This window comes from Morus notabilis, unplaced genomic scaffold (genome assembly GCF_000414095.1).
Source record: "Morus notabilis unplaced genomic scaffold, ASM41409v2 Scaffold25, whole genome shotgun sequence".
In the NCBI taxonomy this organism is placed as follows: domain Eukaryota; kingdom Viridiplantae; phylum Streptophyta; class Magnoliopsida; order Rosales; family Moraceae; genus Morus; species Morus notabilis.
The window spans coordinates 344117-364593 of record NW_010357699.1 but is presented as its reverse complement, the minus strand read 5'-3'; the positions used below and the strand labels follow the sequence as shown (position 1 = coordinate 364593).

General features: G+C 36.1%; 3 protein-coding genes and 1 non-coding gene across 4 annotated transcripts; 2 read left to right on the top strand and 2 right to left on the bottom strand.

The window, feature by feature from the left end:
• The first annotated feature begins 765 nt into the window (after positions 1–765).
• Positions 766–1950, top strand: LOC21403196 (protein N-lysine methyltransferase METTL21A). The gene has a single exon (XM_010090705.2). The coding sequence runs from the start codon at positions 904–906 to the stop codon at positions 1741–1743; it is 840 nt and encodes a 279-aa protein (XP_010089007.1). The 5' UTR covers positions 766–903; the 3' UTR covers positions 1744–1950.
• Positions 1951–4249: 2299 nt separating this feature from the next.
• LOC21403195 (vam6/Vps39-like protein) lies at positions 4250–10922 on the bottom strand. Its single transcript, XM_024174879.1, has 12 exons — positions 10321–10922; positions 10011–10222; positions 9613–9744; positions 9374–9517; positions 9171–9283; positions 8194–8626; positions 7584–7913; positions 6948–7169; positions 6611–6853; positions 5655–6104; positions 5244–5342; positions 4250–4943 (listed from the first exon to the last, which is right to left on the bottom strand). Exons 1-12 carry the CDS (start codon positions 10760–10762, stop codon positions 4743–4745), a joined length of 3021 nt encoding a protein of 1006 aa, XP_024030647.1. The 5' UTR covers positions 10763–10922; the 3' UTR covers positions 4250–4742.
• Positions 10923–11344: 422 nt separating this feature from the next.
• Positions 11345–11418, bottom strand: TRNAI-UAU. Its single transcript has one exon. It is a non-coding gene; the product is annotated as a tRNA-Ile (tRNA).
• A 422-nt stretch (positions 11419–11840) lies between these two features.
• LOC21403194 (protein AE7-like 1) lies at positions 11841–13864 on the top strand. Its single transcript, XM_024174983.1, has 5 exons — positions 11841–12042; positions 12288–12393; positions 12579–12678; positions 13419–13464; positions 13674–13864. Exons 1-5 carry the CDS (start codon positions 11931–11933, stop codon positions 13772–13774), a joined length of 465 nt encoding a protein of 154 aa, XP_024030751.1. The 5' UTR covers positions 11841–11930; the 3' UTR covers positions 13775–13864.
• Positions 13865–20477: the final 6613 nt, after the last annotated feature.

Sequence of the window (20477 nt, the reverse complement as noted above, 5' to 3'; positions counted from 1 at the left end):
TCCCTACTCCAATCCGTCTTAGAATCGACACTTATGACTGACAGCAACAACACCACCCTGCTACTGTCTTGACCTCATTGTTGTGAGTTCACGGACAACAATATAGGGTCGAGAGTCCAAGGATTGGCACGAAATCAATGCTCTAACCAAAATGCTTGACTTCATTATTGGATTCTTATAATGCCACATCATTAACTATATATATATATATATATGAGTTTTCAATGGTCACGTTTCTATTTGTAGATACTTATTGAGTATAAAAATATGATGGCGTGGCATATTTGGTCAACTATCTAATTTATTACAATTGTCATATTAATATATTATGGCTAAAACAATGATACTTATTGATGAATAAATATTAGAGTAACTATTAAAACCACAACCAAATATATACCCATATATATAGGTATATATATGGGTGTAATTTTAATGGTTATTTCAATATATATCCATAAATAAGTATCATTGTAACAATAAAATATTGATCCAGCGGTCGTAATAAATTAAAAAATTGATTAAAAAAATTTAGAACAATTATTAAAATTAAATTTTTATCGCCTAACATCATTAAATTTTTATATTTAATAAGTAATGATGGGAATGTAATCATTAAAAATTTGTGATTTATATTAACTCAAAAGAGAGGCCCAATTGGTTAAAGGATTAGTCATTTTAGTAAACGAATGGCACCAATAAATAACCTTAAAAAAAAAAAAAAAATACGCACCAATAAATATTGCTAATCATAAGTTTTGGCGGGGCCGTTACCAATGGTGGGATAGAAAAGGGCAATTCATATAAAAATCCTATATTGCTAAATCAGACAAACAAGCCCTAAAGAAGCGCTCAAGGAAAGCGAAATCCAATCCTTTTCATTGGCGGCGGCGGCGGATCCGAATGGCTACTACTATGTTCGAACAAGACGAAGATGAGGAAGACATAAACCCCTTCACCATGCTCCTAACACAAGACGAAAATGGCGATACCAAGGAACATTCTACGCTACATGCTAGCCCAGGGGTGCCACAGTTGCAGCAGCATTATATCCGCTCGATTGACACCGAGTTGACAATCAGACAGCTCCCATCGCAAGGCCTTTCGTTCCAGCTATGGCCGGCAGCCACAACGCTCGTCAACCTCCCCGACGACCACCGCCGTGACCCTAGGAAAGGCCCCCTCTCTGCCGTCCTCTCGGCCGCATTGGACGGTCCAGATCGCCGCCGCCTCAAAATCCTTGAGCTTGGCTCGGGAACCGGCCTCGTGGGGATCGCCGCGGCTGTCATGCTTGGTGCTAATGTCACCGTGACGGACCTCCCACACGTCATACCCAACCTAGAATTCAGCGCCGAAGCGAACTCCAAGGCGTTGACCGCGAACGGCGGGAACGTCGTTGCTTCGGCGCTGAGGTGGGGAGAGGAGGCTGACGTGGAGGTGATTGGGCCGGAGTTTGACCTTGTTCTGGCGTCGGATGTAGTGTACCACGATCATCTCTACGAACCTCTACTCCGGACTCTGTACTCGCTTTTGAGTGGTCGGGAAACGACGTCGTTTGTGAGGGCTCACCTCAGAAGGTGGAAGAAGGATTCGGCTTTCTTTAAGAAGGCAAGGAAGGCTTTCAACGTGGAGGTTTTGCACGAGGACACTCATAGTGAAGGGTCCAGAATTGGGGTCGTCGTTTACCGTTTTTGTGGGAAGCAAATTCGGAAGTTGGGGTTGGCTAAAGCGGAAAATGCTTGATTTTGGTTCTGAAGAAAAGGGGGAAGAGATTTTGTTTTGGTTCAGATTGTTGTTAAGGAAAATTTTGGGAAATGAAAATTGTTTTTTACTTTTTTTTTTTAACAAAGAAATGACACTCATTGCTATTCTGATTCTAAGGAATTAAGGAGAAAAGGCAACATTTTACACTAGAAAAGAGTTTTCAAGATATGTTTGTACTTGGACACGCTCACACTGCAATGGAATTCTTCTAAAGTTACAATCAAATGCTCTCTAAATTTGTGATTATTTCCGTGCTATTAAGTATTCTCTGATAACGATTAAGAAAAAAAAAAAAAAAAAAAAAAAAAAAAAAAAAAAAAAAACGGTATCCTCTGATTACAGCTATGTGAGCTCCTCAATCTTTTAAATCCACTATCAACTCTATCTACCAATTGTGTAGTGTACACATACATAACAGGGATCATATTTTTCTAAGTCCATGCATGAAGATTATTCAAAACAATACCTTAATGAGAAGATTAAATTTAATGGTGAACCATAGTCCAAATGTAACTCCAGATTAATTTAAGAGGGAACGGTAGACTAAATATCAGCAACAGAATTATGGGAGAACGTCTGATCATATGTGTCTCACTTGGTTTACTTCTCCTTTATATTCTAATCGATTGTCTATTTATTTTGCTGGAATCCTATTGATTTTGTTAACTTACCCTATTATGTGGTTGCAATTGGCAAAAATAGGAAACTTCAAATTCAACGTAGCAGTTGATAAATTGCCCCAGTTTCAGTGTTGCAATTTTAAGTCATCCTCAAGTGGGATCTTATAAGTAATACATGCTCTGACCTTATTGTCACCATCAGATCAGTGTGTTTTCCTTTGTGTTTTCCGTGATGGTTAACTAAGAGTGAAAAAATGGTCTTTAAAAAAAAAAGAAGGAAGGAAGAAAAGGGTATGAGAGAAAGTAAGGAATGGATTAGGTCATTCCCTTATTTAGTAGAGAATTGGGCCAAGGGATAGATTGGGAGAGGGATTTTTAATCCCTAGGCACCACCATAAAACAATCCCGCATACTTAGAGAATGACAGTTAAAGGTGAAAGTTCGAGCCGCCTGGTCCGATCTGACTCTGAATGAGAGATGAATGGTCCAACCCGACTTTAAAACTTAAAAGTCTTAAGGTTAGTCCGGCCCGGTCTAAATTTTATGAGGTAATATACACTCTTTAAAGTTATAGATACACCCTTAATTAATAAAATGATTAAAAAGGATGATTGGAAGAAAAAAAAAAACAAATAAGCATATTCCTTTTTTGTTTCCCTTTTCCACACACCTCACAACAAATTTCTCAGAAACCTCAATCTCTAGATCGCCAAATCCAAACCACAGCCCCCTTGTTTCATTCTCCCTCTCCCTGTTTTTTTTTTTTTTTTGGATTACTCTTTGTTCCACACTTCTTTTGCTCTATACTCACTTTTATAATGTAGACATGTAAATAATGTTGTCGTTATGCCAAAGCAAATTTTGTTGCAGAAATTGTATGAGAAAACCAGAGAAGTGAAGAAACACAAGAAAAGGGAGATCTAAGCCATATACATATCTTATTAGTTTTATTCCAATTTAGGTCATTTTCTATCCCCATCCGATCAAAATCACCGTAATCTAACACAAGAAAGCAAGAAGCTTCCCCCAAACACAAACTCAAACCCAAAGGGGTAAAACCCATCTCATGAAGAAAAACAAGCAACAATTCGAAACAACACCGAAAACACCTGCCTAATAAATTTTTTTTAGCTAAACATACAGAGATTGGTTATACAAAACTTGTGGGGTGTACCAATGGTAAAATTACATAAACCGTCCAAGTGCAGGGGTATAACTGTAATAAAAAACTATATTCTTCAAAATCAGGTGTATTAATAAAAGCATAAAAGCATGAGGTGTGAATAAAACTTCCCTTTCAAATAAATTTTTAAAACGACGATGTTTAGGCCAGTCCAGGCAGAATAAACATTTGGGCTCGAAACTTTGACCTAGCACAGCCTGGAGGTTAGGGTTGGGCTGGGGCTGAGACCCAAACTTATAACTCTAGTGACAGCTGAAATGATTTTTAATTACATTTTTATCCTTCATTTTGTTTCTTTAATGAAGTTCTCTCTACAATTTAACGTTTTTTTTTCCCCCCGATGGAATCTTGAACAAGATTTTATTAATATACAATTGAGCATTTACGTTATTAATTATTAATCAATAGACATTTAAAGAAAAATCAATTCATTTTTTTAGGTAAAAAAGAAAAACAATTCATTTTGCATGAAAAATATAGCATTTTACAACTTAAACTAATCATTCCCTCTTTTCTTTTCAATACCAAACAAAAGAGAGATAATATCAATAATTCATTCTTATCATACCAAACAATTTTAAGAAAAATTACAATCCATCACTTTCTTCCCACTCCCCTTCCATCGTATACTAACCATTCTTCCGCTAATTCATCCCTCCTACTAAATGGACCCTAGATATTACTACTAATTCTAGACGTGGAAGAAAAATTACGGAGTTGAATACAATGGAAGGGGAAAAGGCAACATTCAATGCTATTCTGGTTCAAAGAATTGAAAAGGGGAAAGGCAACATTCTACAGCAGAGTTTCCACGATATGTTTTTAGACGGACATGCTCAAACTGCAAAACTCAGTTGAATACAATGGAATTCTTTTAAGTTACAGTCAAATTCTCTCTCTCTCTCTCTCTCTAAATATACAAATATAATAAATATTGCAAATTTTACAAAACGAATATATGATTCGGGCAAACGAATTAAATCTCACTCCCACCCAAACTATCTGCAAACAAGATACAAAGATGACCCTTGGCCAAATGAAAAACCAGATTTCTACCACTCGATTTGGTATGATTTCAATCAGTGTTCACACTCGTACATATGCACAACATTCCGAAACTAACGAAGCAAAAGGAGAGAGAACATTTGCTTTTACCAAACAATGAATTTTGGTCATCATCGCTTCCTTAGTGGCAAGCCTTTCCCCACAGCTTTCATACTCTGTGAGTCCCTAAAGCAAACAAAATGCACCAGTGTTTTCCCATTCGGGTAGACAGCAAAAACGCTTGTCCCTATTTTCTTGTGGCAAAGTGAGCACATGCTATCACCGGTGATCTTTACGACCGCTTTCCTGTGGTTGTAGAGCTCATCTTTAATCTGTTCCGTGGCAAATTTTTAGTTAGCAATAACAGGTAAAATTTTTATTTAGCAATAACAGGTAGGAAACTTTTCATGCAAAGTGTAGATTAATGAAAAGGTTAAACTATCTGTAAAGATATAAGCTCAACAAGTTTGCTAAAAAGAAAAGTCTAATTAAACAGCAATGGAAGAAATGAATATGGACATTTATCATAGAGAAACTGGAAAGAAATAAGTAGCCTAGCCTCAAGTGCTCGGCAACTAGATTCCACAGTAACTCAATTCCAAAGCTAGAATTCCAGAAGTGATTTTACATACCTGTAGGTTTTCGCTCTGTCGTAAACTCTTGATCACTGATAAGTTTCTGCACGCTTCATTGGATTTCTTGAGAAGGGGTCCAAGAAATGTAACCAAGTTCTGCATTTGAAAATAAATTCCTTCAGGATATATATATTACGACTTAAAAAGGTTCTAAGAAAGAAAGCTTTCTAAGAAAGAAAGCTTTAAAGGATCATAATAAAACTGAGACATTTGAAAAACTGAGCAAAAAATAATATTCCTCCTGCACAATCTTTGAGCTTGTGCGGGGGAGAAACATCACAAAACAAAGTCATGTCAGGAATGCATAAATCCCGTGGGAATGAAACACTTGATAAACAATAGTCCAATTCTTTGGTCAAGTATCAGAGTTATCTAAGTCTGTAAGACCTATCTCCTTTTAATGGCTACCTGTAGTTTAGTTTCCCTTGGTAAAAGTTTGAGGGCCTGAGCTCCATTTATTCTATCCCACCTTCTACTCAATAAATCAAGGACCTCATCAAGCATAATAGTAGAACCACCTTCCTCATTTAATTCATCTGCATCTCCATCGCTCCTGCTGCTATCAGTGCTACTTAGACTGATCCGAGAGTCCTCTGCCCCCTCTATTTCAACAATTTTCTTACCCGAGCGACTCTTACTTTTAACTGAAGTCGCAGAACTGACCTTTGAAATACTTGTTGTCTGAGGTGATACCAAATTCCTTATTCGCTTTTCAATATTTTTGGTCATTCTCTGAGGATTAAGGTAAATTTGCAGAAGCGTGAGGTATATATTGCCAAGTGGTCTTGCAGATGGTTGATGAAGCATGGACTCATACAGACGATCACAATAGGATAATGCCAGCTCAGGAACATGAAGCTACAAAGAAAGAAAATAACTTTAAAGCACTGAGAAAAGATCTTGAGAAAAATAATGACCACTTCAAAATGTTTCTCAGAATTCAAAAAAAAAAAAAAATTAATACCAGAAGCAAACACCAATAATTCAAATGAATTTTTTGATTTGATGAATTATGTTGTATTTATTATACACACAATAAGCTAAAAGCACCAAAAATCACCAGCGCTTCTAATTGATTGGATAAAGCATCAGAAGTGGTTAATTTAAGGTTGATTTTACATTCGAACTAACTCATGCAAAAAGCCCTTTTACAGAATAATATTCTATGGTAACATATAACATCAATGGCGATATCCAAGGATGAGGTGGTTTTTAACTAATTTCAATATGATAAATTGTCAAGAGCAAGGGTAACACAAAGCCCTTTGATATTTTGGCTCAGAACGGACAATCAAAATTGAAAACTCAAATAGTTCGGTCTAGAATTATAACCTTTAGAACAATCAAGAAATGACAGAAATTACCTTATGCACATATAGAGACAAGGCAAGCTCATGTTGGTTCAACTTTCCTAGTAAAATAGCACGTTCCTCATACAATTCATCAGCAGGGAGACGTTTCAAGAAAGCCTCTGGATTATAACCTGAGATATTCTCCAAAGCAGATAATAATTTCTTTCGAGTCGGGCTGTAAGTTTTCTCATCCCATTTCTGTTGAGCTCTCAAGTCCGAGTACCATTCGAATACCTCTGCAAGGTAAATGTGCACCTGCCATATACAAGTTGATCAGTACATGGCAGTAACTCCTATAGCTCATGCGTAAGTAATCATTTCTTTTCATGATTAGCAATGTAGTAATCACCATCTCATTTTGAAGATTTCCAGAGATTCCATTTTCATTCATCGCAAGCATAAGCTCTAAATATGTGGCCTGCATGTTTGGAGCATGCTGCTTCAAATAAGAGTTGGCCAAGTCTGCTGGAATATTTCCGGATAAGAAAAGCTCAATTGTCTGTGTTGGACAACTTTCAAGAACAGGCAATGAAAACTCCAGGACAAGCATGGGGTCAGTCCCACAAAGAGGCTGCAAAAGAAAAGCACCGGTGAGATCTCGAGGAAAAAAAAATCCCTTAAACAAGGGTAAACTTTTTATTGGAAAATATCAAATCAAACTCGATGCATTTTAAAATTGAAGCAATTACGTGTTTATTTTTTTAATATTGAGAGAGAGAGAGAGATTGCGTAAAAAAATTGAATCAGTTTAGTTAGAGACTATACGATAAAAGAAAAGATAACACCCAACAGTAGTCGACAACAGATTAAAAAATCATATGCTGCAGAAAGCATACATCAAAAGCTATCACCAGCTTCTGGTTTTACAAAACGTGAATCAAAAACAGTATAAACCTTTTCATCGATGAATTTCAATGTATAAGATTAGAAAACCTGATATAATTACATCTAGGACCAAAGACATCAAATCAATGAGGTAACGTGCCTTGAGATACTCAATCATTGATTCAGGCTTGAACGTTTGAGTTAGTTCAGCTGGCTTTTCAGTAGATCTTGACTCTTCTACTAGTTGATGCAAAAGTTTTAGAGCTTCATGATGCATTGAATTGCCCTTATATAGTTCAAGCAAAGCAGTGTAATGATTATTTTTTTGGAGAATCTCCTCGCATATTTTTACATCACAGTAGTTAACACCTTTCACTAACTCCAAAGCTGCCGAAGCTTGTCCAGTAAGATGCAGAGCTTGTAGTAGTGCTGTATCTAGGATTGCGGCCATCTCCCTAGCACCAGAACCGAAGGGAACATTACCACGTCCCTGAGGGGAAAAATATAGAACAGTAGAAGAATTTTCGTTATATGTTGTTTTTCTAATTGATACAAGGAACAGTGGCGACAAATTGGACATTTAACGAAGAATTTGTTTGTCTTATTTGTTGCAAGACAACTCCAAAAAAATAAGGACGTAAAAATATATAACAACCATGTGGCATTCCATTAGAATTTGAGTGGCCATCAGGAACGCAAAATTGTCTGAACCTGTTTCCAAAGCTCACACTAAAATAAGAACGCCCTGAATAATGGCAATATTAGCTCACCTTGTTTAGTTTCTTAAACCTAGAAGAATCATAAGACGCAAAATTGTTTCCCACAGCATCTAAAACAACCTCTTCTGTTCCCTCAGCAGTGGCCCTTTCAATTATACTGTATCTCTTCTTTTGTAAAAACTTAACAAGAGCCATGAGAGTATTGTGGCTCATTTTCTTGGACTGAAGTGCTACACTCTCATCAGAATCTAACATGTGTTGTGGAGGCAATTGCTCCATATCATCTGACACATTAGATGAAGCTCTTGACAGATGTGGCGTCTCCCAAGATAAATCCGTCAACTTCTCTGGCTCAGGTACAGAAGTCTTCGGAAGAATGATTGATGGGTACAAAGAAAGCACATAAGTTGCATCGACTTGAGAAGCTAAAAAATGCTCCATGGCCTCCTCATAGCTCCCATTATCAAAAAGATAATGAGCAAATCTGCAGCATTGCGAACAAAGTCAAACAAACTATAAAAAACATAAATAACTTATCTGTTTCTAAAACAATAATATAAATTCATGACATGATATAACGACATATGCGTTGAGAAATCGATGTCCTATTTATTTACTACCAAGAGCAATAAAATCACAGAAGATAAAACAAACAAACAAGATTTATAACGGCTCACCCACAATGTGAGTTGTCCACTTTCAGCCATAGCAGTAATTTATTATGGTGAAAAGAAGATAAAAAAAGAAACCACACACCTCTCAATTCACTGTGTTTTCTCTTATAAGACCCTAAAATGGAAACTCCTAAACATAAAAGTCAACCCACGTGTGAATTAGGGCAATAATTAGTGTCCATAACTTAATAATATTAGACCTAATTTTAATTTATGTGGATGCTCAGGAAGGTATTGAATCAGCTATAGCAACTTTACCTAACAGATGTCACATTAGTGCAACAAAAGAGTAAAAACGAAAACGCACTCGGCTAAAGTATCACAATAATAGTTGCTAGCCAAGATAATATTCACCTTATATGAATTGACCACTCTTTTGCAGTCCTAAGGTTTGCATCTTCTGGTGGAAGCAGCTTACACAACGCCAAAGCTTCCTCAAAATTACCAGATGCCGTTAATTGTACAATCTGCGAGACAAATAAAGAATTTTCACTGACTTTCTGAGAATATGGAAGATAGTTGGAAGCATCTATATCTTTAAGGAGATTAATAATTACCTGTGCGCCAAGAGGAACAGGGAAGAGACCATAAACAGAATTGTCAAGTGCAACAACTGCAGAATTATTGCTCTGGAGAAGACGCCGGACATTTCGAAGAACAACTGTCTGTATCAATGGATATGGAGCTCGAAGCGACCGAACCTAGAAAACATAGATGGCACAAAAGAAGTTAAATAAACGAGCTCTTCTACCAAAAAACAAAAGAAAGAGTATTGCTAAAGATATTACTGGGCTACCTCAACAAATCTTGGTAAGAGAGCTATTGCATATGGCTTCTGAATGATGACAGCTGAAGGAGCCTCCGACCAACAAATTCTCCCTTCTTGAATAAGCTTCCCATTTTGGTCCACGAAAACTCCAATGTTATCCTAAATAAAATGAAATCAACAGTTACATTTTACAATCTACACACTTCAGTGAATATTGCAAAAGAGGAACCTAGAAAAGATGAAAAAAAAAAAAAAAAAAAAAAAACCCTCAAAATCCCACTTTGCCAGAAGCTTAGAATAAGCACATTATGACACTTTCCAACTTCAAAACTAATGAGTGAAACTGAATAAATATGTGCAAAATATACACAAATCCAACTGATCATAAAACAATGAGAACTTTCAAGATTCCCACAAGAAAATACCTTCCCAAGAAGGAGTTGACCAGAAGGCAGAGAGACTACCAAAGGAGGTGCCAGCCTTCCCGAAGGAAATATCTCCGTCAAAGCTCCATTTGTAGAATTCAATATCACGTATTCTCTTCTAATCCCGAAGCATATATTTTCTCCACACCATGACATCGACTTCACCACGTCCGGAATTCCAAATTCCTTCACCTCCACAAATCCCCGGCCTCCTAAACAAAGCACATCAAACTTCGAATAATTGTTTTCAAGCATCAAAAAAATAACAACGAAAAAAAAAACCAAAATTAACGAAACTATATGGAATTACCGTCGTGTCTGAAAATACAGACCCTCTTTTGCCTCGCGAAGCACAAGAACCCCCTCCGATCGTCCCAGCAATAGGCGTTTGCGCCTTTCGCCTTCGTTATGACGGCAATGGTCTCCAAATTGGGAAGCCCGTGTAAAGCGATCGACTCCGACAGGCACAGAAGGAGCTCTCTCGATTCCAAGACCTCCATCGAAACCAGAGGCTTCCTCGAGAACCCTACCATGTTCCTCACCAGTACGTACGGTTCCTTACGATGCTCCAGAGCCTGAGAATGGTAATCGGAGGCCGGAGAACTGTCCGAACCGGACGATTCCGGAGCGTAGATGCGGAGAGATCCATCGGAGCATCCGAGGAGGAGCTTCTGACCGTAAGCTTCGATGGATTCGATCTTGGTCGGGCAATCTCTGAGGAGCTCGAACGAGTCGTAGGCGCCGTGCACCATTTTCGTCTTCTAATCGTCGTCGTTCTTTCTTCGCCGACGGAGCGAAATCTTCCTCTGGCTAATGCGTCTAACGACGTCGTTTTGTAACTGGTCTCCCTAGCAATGGCCGCTAAAACGAGAGACCAGAGTAGTTTCCATGATTTCACATTCCCACCCTCCCATTTCTGCTTTCATTTACTAGACTTGTTAAATTCAATTTTATAAAAAGGTTTTTACTTTCTATGCAAATTATCTATTGTGCCCTTTCAGGCTTCAGCTAATAGCCCCAAATTAAGTACATTAAAATTGAAGAGTTGAAAAAAAAAAATAATATCTGGAATTTCTCCCATCGCAAATTCTGAAGAAATAATTGCATCAGCAACTTAAGAGCAGTAAAATAATCGAAAAATGCTCATAACAACCAAGAAATCCACAGAGAAATGGAAGCCCCATGCCTAAAAAAAATATGCAACGTGGCTTAAATAGAACTAAGAAAAAGGGAAAAAACGCCTCGTTTATTTCACTAATGAGTTTTTAATTTTAAGTATAAAAAAATATCACATCTCAACCCGAATCCGTGAAGTGAAACGATACCTAAAAACATGGTCCCAGCGGGGCTCGAACCCGCGACCTTCGGCTCATAAGACCAACGCTCTAACCAACTGAGCTACGGGACCGGAGTAGCAATTAGAATAGAAATTATAGTGTATGATTTGTAACTACTTGACGCCACATCAGTTTGTTATTTCTTGAGTAGTGACTTCGTTTAACTTTTTTTCCCGAAAAAAAACCATGGGAAATGAGACTTTCTCATAGCTTTCCTAATTTCGACGTGGCAAGATCGGAATGTGCTTCAAAACCAGCCGCCTCTAAGATCTAGTAGGCAACATCACACACGAAAGCGCCACTAGAATCAATCAACACCTCTATCATCTGGTCCGTTCGCTCATTTAAATTAAAAAATAAATTTATATAAAAAAAATTATAACAAAAAAAATTAAATTAAAATTTTTATAAAAAAATACTATAATAAAATTTTAAGTTATAATTTGAACTTAACAACATTTGGGCATTTTGAAAGGCAATTCTTTTTTTCTTTTTGGCTGGCATAGCCATTTGTAAAATTTGCCACTTGAGACAAAACTTCACCAAGCATTGAGCCAACCAAGTCTGTGAGAGAGAGAGAGAGATGACTCTGGGTCTGATCAATGCGAACCCCGTGGTTCACGCTAAGAAGGAAAGGGTTGCTCGCACCGAAGATCCTCACGGTGATGACGCCGTTGATCCTCTCGAAATCTATGATATCCTTTTCGAATTTTTCGTTTCTTTTTCCCTTTTCTTTTTGGTATTAATTTATGTTCTTTGAATTTTAGATCACTGAGCTCAGCTACAAGTCAAATTGATCGTCTAATTTTGACTTGGTCCAGTTAAAATTATATGGTTTCTTCTAAGCATGAAGAATGAAAGATTTGATTTTTTTTTTTTTTTTTTTTTTGGTTTTTGGTTTTATACGAACCCAATTGTGTTTCTTTGATTATATTGATAAATTTCGTGAGGGACATCAGAGATCCGGAGCATCCATATTCCTTGGAGCAGCTCAGTGTTCTGTCGGAGGAATCGATCACCGTTGATGACAAACTCGGACGTATTCTGTGAGTTTTGCTTAGCTTTATTCTTATGCTTTAGCATTATATTTCATACATTTGTTTGTGCCTGTTTAATTATAAATACCAATTTAATTAGCCTTTGATCCAACTGATATTGTGATTTTTAAATACTACTTTTTATTTTCTTGTTTCATTTTCCCAAAAAAAAAAAAAAATGATAATAATAACAGGATAACTTTTACGCCGACCATTCAGCATTGTAGCATGGCAACAGTGATTGGTTTATGCCTTAGAGTTAAACTAAAGCATTGTTTTCCTCCACATTATAAGGTCAGTAATTTACTCTGCTGTAGCTTTCTGACTTTATTCTGTTTTGAAGGTGTAAAAAAGAAAAATGTAAGAGCGTCCTTTGTTATCAATGTGTTCTGTTTGAGATCCCAAACCTAAACATAATTGATAAAATAAAATAAAAAAGGAAAAAAAAAAAGACCCAATTAAAATTAGTGGAGATATGAGAAGTGGAAGTAGAGATTTTATTTAGCATTTTCTGCTCATTGAAACTTAAACAGGAAACTTTAGTACCGTATTTAATTTTATCCGAGTAAGTATTATTCCACAATGTACTTCAGAGTAATAGTATATTTGGTGAAGGTTGCATTCTTGCACTTATTCTTTGTCTATTTTCCTGCCACATATTGAAACTACCTTTTAATGGGTGTATAACTCAAGTTTGCATATGATTGATAAATAAACACATTTAATCGTACAAAGATAATCATGGGATGCATTTTCTTTACTTGCTAGATTGTTACATTGTTTCTTTGCGTAGAGAATGGAACTTGACCAAATTAGAGTACAACATCATGGACAAAGAAATCAACTTGTTGCTTCTTGGGTTTGCAATTTTCTTTTCCCATGGTTTTTAAAGCTTCTCGAGGCAATCACAAGCACATATGCCACATTCGCTCACACAATTGCCAATTCCACTAAATCTAATGTCATTTTGCAGTGTTAACATCTTTTTCCTTTTTCTTACGGCCATCTCATGCATTTGATGATGTACTTTACAGGTTGACATTAAAGTCTCCCCCGGATCTCATGCAAATGAAGAATCAGGTAAAGTAAAGGAAATGTTACAAGCACCATTCAATAAGAGAATTATGCTAGGGGTACAAAAAATGTGAATGTTTGTTAATTGTTAGAGTAACAATATTATTTGATTCTTATATGATTGCGAGCTAAAAACAATACTACTTTTATTGGAAGAGGTTTTCACAAGAGTTTTGAGATATTGATGCAAAAATCTTGCAATTTTTTGTTTGTAGTAAATAAGCAGCTGAATGACAAAGAAAGAGTTGCTGCAGCGCTAGAGAATCCCAATCTTCGCCAACTTGTTGACGAGTGCCTCTACTCCAGTGAACTCTGAGATAAAGTAATCATGTTGCTCAGAAGAACCATTGTACAGCAGAATATTAGCAGGCAACTTTGCAATAAATAAACCGGTTTTGTTTTGTTATGACTCTTGGCTTTTTGTTTCCCAAATATATTCTGCCTTGCTTTCATTGACTACACACGCTATACTAATGTAGCTCCATACAAATATCTACTAGTCCCATATGCTGTAACAACCGTTAAATTTTGCACAAAAGAAAAACAATAATTTATACAGTGGCTTCAGGTCAAGTCCATCAGATAATCAGATTTATGACACGGGTTAGACAATTTTTTGTTCCCAAATTATAGGCCAAATCTGTTTTTATCCCTGACTTTTAACACATTATCGGACGAGTCTCCAATTTATAAAATTATCTCAAAAGGAAGTTTATTGATACCCCATATTCTCATTAAGACACCTCATTTAAAGAATATAATTCTTTATTACACTTATACCCTTATACCAGTACATCACAATTAGTTTTACCTCGTCTCATCGCGAGTACGCTCCATAACAGGCACGGATGCATTAAAGGACCAGTGGGGCCACTTGCTTGTTTGTTTTAATTTTTCTATGTTATTTGTTTGTTTGTTTTAATTTGCCCCACTCAAATTTTTATTTTTCACTTTTAACCCATAACCATATAAAAATGTAGTTTTATCTCTCTAACAATCTTCTTCACTATTTCTCCCTTTTTATCTTTACAAAATTTATTTTTTTAGAAAACACCTGAATTTTTTTGAAACTTTATGTACCTTCTCCTTCAAAACCTTTTGGGTTAACAACTAGTAGTTACATAAACTTATTGTTTATTGATTAAACATTATATATATTACTACGATTATGCACAACATGCTATATTCACATATAATTATGGTTTTATTTTATACTTAACTAAAAATTCGTTATTTCCTTAAAAAAAAAAGTTCCTGATTTCAAATACGTACAATCAAAATAAAAACTATAAGCCTGCTGAAAAAAAAAAGTGATAATACAAAATTATTTTTGGATAAAATATGAGTACGTTGAAAAGTAAATATGCTTGAAAAAGAAAATACATGTCATAATTTACTTTTTTTTTTTTCCAATTTCTTAGCATAGAATTGAAGTATCTATTAGTGGCCCACTGAAACATATTTTCGGCTCCGTCACTACTCCATAAAGTTTTGTTTTGGTATAAAATCATGGACAATAACCAATTTTGTATCCAATTGGGATTTCTTAATGATATAAACATTCTGTTAGCAAAGCTGTGTAGCAATTAGGTCAAATGCGAAATTAAAAGAAACATATCGAAAATCACCTCCGGCCATTGTGTTCTCGGTGGGTAAAAGGAAAAATTCAGTTTCGGTTCTTCTAAACCTCACTCAATCTCTCGTTGATGGTGTATATTTTGCTAAATGGAGATTGCAGGCTTAGAGACCTAAACCAACGAGCTATGTCCACTTTTATAGACTCTGCCCATCACAGAGTCCTTCTCGGACATGCACCGGACGTGGGCATCCTTGGGTTGCAAGAGTGGACGTGTTTCTAAACGTGTATAAACACGTTCCTAGCATGACGGAGGATATTGACCACATTCAGTAATGTTACCGAGTTTAACGGAAGAGAAAAATCTAACATTCTCCCACTTGGTCCATATAATATTCCATTATTTACTATAGTAAGAAACAAAATACATGAATCATGGCGATACGTTCTCTAAAAACGAGTATTATCTTCCATGTATCACAATGCATAGGGCGCGTTTAGAACTCGTTCCAAAATGATTTTGTTTTTTGTATGAAAATGAAAATGAAAACGTTTTCAATCTCAAACAAAAATCATTTTTGAAAATGCGTTTGGTAGTTTTATCAAGAGATTGTTTTCAAAATAAATAAAAAAACCCATTAATGTCTCTCTTTCTCTCTCTGTGCTTGAGAGAGGAAAAAACGAAAATAAAAAATGAAAAACGACTAAAAGTCATTTTTCATTTCACTCTCATTTTATACTAAATCAAAAAATCATTTTCATTTCTGTTTTTTGTCTTGATTGCGCCAAACGCCGTTTTGGAAACATTTTCATTTTTTCTTTCTCAAAAACGTGAAAAACAAAAACATGATCAATTCTAAACATGTGTTTCTCAATAATAGCCTATATAACTTAATGAATAAACCCTATGTTTATTCTAGGTCCAAACATTAATGATATTTCTCAACAAATAAATGAATGTGTACATAAGAAAACAAATATGAAAAAATATCACAATTGAGTTTCATTAAAATAACATCTGTTCTTACAACGAAAATCACATGAAGGAACAAAGTCTCATTCTATCTACATGATCCTTAAATTTCAATGGTAGCATGCCTTTAGTCAAAGGATCAGCAATCATCAATTCAGTGCTAGTGTGTTCAATAACCACTGTTTTATCCTTAACATGTTCCCTTATGGCTAGGTATTTGATGTCGATGTGCTTGTTTCGACTACCAGTTTTGTTGTTTTAGCCATAAAAACAGCAGCTGAATTATCACAATATATCCTCAATGGCCTAGAAATCGAATCCACAATTCCAAGCCCAGAAATGAAACTCTTCATCCATACACCATGCGAGGTACCCTCAAAACAAGATACGAACTCAACCTCCATAGTGGAAGTAGCAGTCAATGTTTTCTTTGCACTTCTCCAAGATACAGCTCCATCGGCTAGCATAAAAACATATCCTAAAGTTGATTTTAGCGAATCAATGCAGCCAGCATAGTTTGAATCAGAGTAGCCAATCACCTCCAAGTTTTCAGTTCGTCTATACATAAGCATGTAGTCTTTGGTCCCTTGAAGGTACCTCATCATCTTCTTTGCAGCTCTCTAGTGGTCCACACCTGGATTACTCTGATATCTTCTCAACATCCCAACAACAAATGCAATGTCAGGTCTTGTGCAAACCTGAGCATACATCAGGCTTCCAACAACAGAAGCACGAGGAATATTTTTCATTTGTTCCCGTTCAAGATCATTCCTCGGGCACTGGTTCAAATTAAACCTGTCACCTTTCACAATGGGAGCTATACTAGGTGAACAATCTTTCATCCGAAATCTCTCTAAAACCTTGTTGATATAGGTTTCTTGAGACAGACCCAAAGCACCTCGAAATCTGCCTCTATGTATTTTGATGCCAATGACATATGCCGCATCACCCATATCCTTCATGTCAAAGTTTTCAGAGAGAAATTGTTTCACTTCATATAGCAAACACTTATCATTGGTTGCAAGTAAAATGTCATCCACATATATAATAAGAAACAAATCTTGCTCCCACTGACCATACATTGATCCATAATGTTCTCCATGAATCCAAATGAAGAGATAACATCATGAAACTTCAAATACAATTGACAGGAGGCTTGTTTCAATCCATATATGGATTTCTTAAGCTTGCACACCAAATGCTCACCACAACTAGAAGAGAATCCTTCTGGTTGTTTCGTGTCAACCTCTTCTTCTAGTTCCCCATTGAGAAATGTCGTTTTCACATCCATTGCAACTCTAAGTCAAAATGTGCAACTAATGCTAGAATAATATGAAGAGAATCTTTCTTTGATACAAGAGAAAAGGTCTCCTTGTAGTCGATTCCTTCCTTTTGAGTGAATGCTTTAGCAATGAGTCTCGCTTTATATCTTTCGATGTTGCCCAATGAGTCTTTCTTTGTCTTATAGACCCATTTGCATCCTATGGCTTTGACACCATCAGGCAACTCAACAAGATCCCAGACTCCATTATTTGCCATAGAATTCGTCTCATCTTTCATGGCATCATACCATAAATTTGATTCTTTGCTATCCATGGCTTGTGAAAACGTTTCAGGATCATTTTCTACTCCAATGTTGTAGTCAGACTCTTGTAGATACATGACATAATCACTAGGTATTGTTGATTTCCTTACTCTAATAGATCTCCATAAAGTTGTATCAACATTTTCCTAAGGATCATGTTGTGCAACCGGTTGTTCAATAATTTATGGCAATTCTTGAACATCTTAATCTACTGGATTGTCATCAATAGTTTATGGAGTTTCAACAATTGGTTGTCCAATACTTGTTTGAACTTGAGGGGTGTTGTGAATGACAATCAATCTGTCACTTAAAGTGGAAGGTTGAGTATCAATATAATTCCTTTCAGAAACAATGTCCTGAAATCGATCGCTCCCACTAATCAAGTCATTCTCAAGAAACTTTACATTTCTTGATTCCACAATCCTAATGTTGTGAGATGGACAGTTGAATTTGTATCCCTTAGACCTTTCAACATATCCAATAAAATACCCACTAATGGTCCTTGGGTCTAGTTTCTTTTCATGTAGGTTATAAACTCTTACTTCAGATGGGCATCCCCAAACGCGCACATGTCGCAAACTCGGTTTCCAACCTTTGAATAACTCAAAAGGCGTCCTTAGAACAGCCTTGGTTGGAACTCAGTTCAATATACACGTCGTTTTAAGAGCTTCTGTCCCCAAGAATTCAGAAAGTTTAGAGTCGCTATACATAATCCGTACCATGTCCATTAAGGTTAGGTTTCTTCTTTCTACCACACCATTTTGGTATGGAGAACCATGCATATTGTATTGCGCAACTATCCCATTCTCTTGAAGAAACTTTGCAAATGGACCGGGTGCTTGTCCATTTTTAGTGTATCTTCCATAATATTCTCCACCTCTATCTGATCTCATGATCTTAATTTGTTTTTCACATTTTTTCTCTACTTCAGCCTTAAAGGCCTTAAAGGCATCCAACGCTTCATTTTTGTAATGAAGCAAGTAGAGATACATATAACGTGAGTAATCATCTGTGAATGAGATGAAGTCTTTCGGACCATGTGAGTCCATGTCTGGACTACTAATATCTGTATGTATGATCTCTCATATGTCTGTACTCCTTTTTGCACCTTTCTTGGACTTGTTGGTCTACTTTCCCTTAATGCAGTCCACATAAGTTTCAAAATCAGTAAAATTAAGAGTACTAAGAACTCCATCATTCACCAATCTTTTAATTCTTTTAATGGAGATATGTCATAGTCTCTGCCATAACATAGAGGAATCCTCATTTATAACACATCTTTTAGTACCAGTGTGAACATGTATAGCATTATAAGTAATATCATTTTGCAAGTTAATAGAGAAAAGATCGTCAGATAATGTACTAGTTCCAATAAGATTAGATTTATAAAACAAACTGAAAGATGTCTCATAAAAATTAAAGGAATAACCTAAAGGTACAAGTCTTGAAACTGAAATTAAATTCCTAGAGAAACTTGGAATATAAAATTTCTTTTCTAAATTCAAAATAAAACCACTACTTAAAACTAAACTGCATGTTCCAACAGCCTCCACATGTGAGCGCATCTTGTTCCCTGAATAAATGCACTGCTCACTTTCCGCTGGCTTCCTTAGGTTTCACATACCCTGCAAGGTATTCGAAATATGGATTGTAGAACCAGAATCAATCCACCATGTGTTATAAATAACATCAACCATATTAGATTCATAACAAACAAATGAAATTGGTTTACCTTTCTTCTCAAGCCATTTCTGGAATTTAGTGCAACCCTTCTTCATGTGCCCCTTCTTCTTGCAGAAAAAGCACTTGGATTCCTTCTTGATTCCACCTTGGGGTGGTATTTTACCTTTTTCTTTCTTTTTGGCTTGGTTCTGATCCTTTCCTTCAATTGCCATCAATGCACTCTCTTTTATTTCCATTGACAGCCTACCCTCCTCCTGAACACACATGGTCAGAAGTTCATTGATTGACCATTTATCCTTATGTGTGTTGTAGGATATCTTGAAGGGTCTGTATTGTTGTGGAAGAGTATTCAGGATACAGTGCACAAGGAAAGAGTCAGACATTTCAACATCAAGTGTCTTTAATTGAGCTACAATATATCTCATCTGCATGATGTGCTCACACACACCTCTCACAGTAGGGAGCCTTAAAGTTGAAAACCTCATGATCAGGGTGCTAGCAAGTGCCTTATCTGAAGACTCAAATTGTTCATCAATGGAATTCAGTAATGCTTTCACATTGTCATGTTGATCAACTGAACCACGAATGCCAGCATAGATCTTGGTCTCTATGAACATTACACTGAGGTGATTGGATTGCTCCCAACGTTCATAAAGAGCAATTTCTTCTGGAGTGCCGGTTGGAGCAATGATTGGTTCGTCATTCCTTATGGCGTAATCAATGTCCATCCACCCCAAATGAAGAAGAACTCTCTCCTTCGATACCTTATAGTTATTACCCCTCAGTTCGGGAATGTCAAATTTCATATTAGAGAAATTCACAAGTTGCAAGACTGCATAAAAATAAAACGCACATTTGAGACTTATAACTTATATCATGTTCTACCAATGTAAATCATGTTCTATGAATCTAGTGACATAAAACTTGCTTGTGGGCTAAAGTTCTAACTCAATTAGATCCATCTATAACCTTATGATAAAACTATCAAATTATGCTTTATTTCCTAATTCCTATGGGAAAATTAAGAAATTTTATTTGATATTCTATCCTAATTAATCATACAACTATAATAAAAATTCATGTGGGATAAAATCTATTATATTACATATGATTAATCACAACTAATGTCATAATGTAATCCTAAAATACTTAATATATAATTTTAAATAATTAAAGATGTTGTGGCTACTTCTTAATTAATT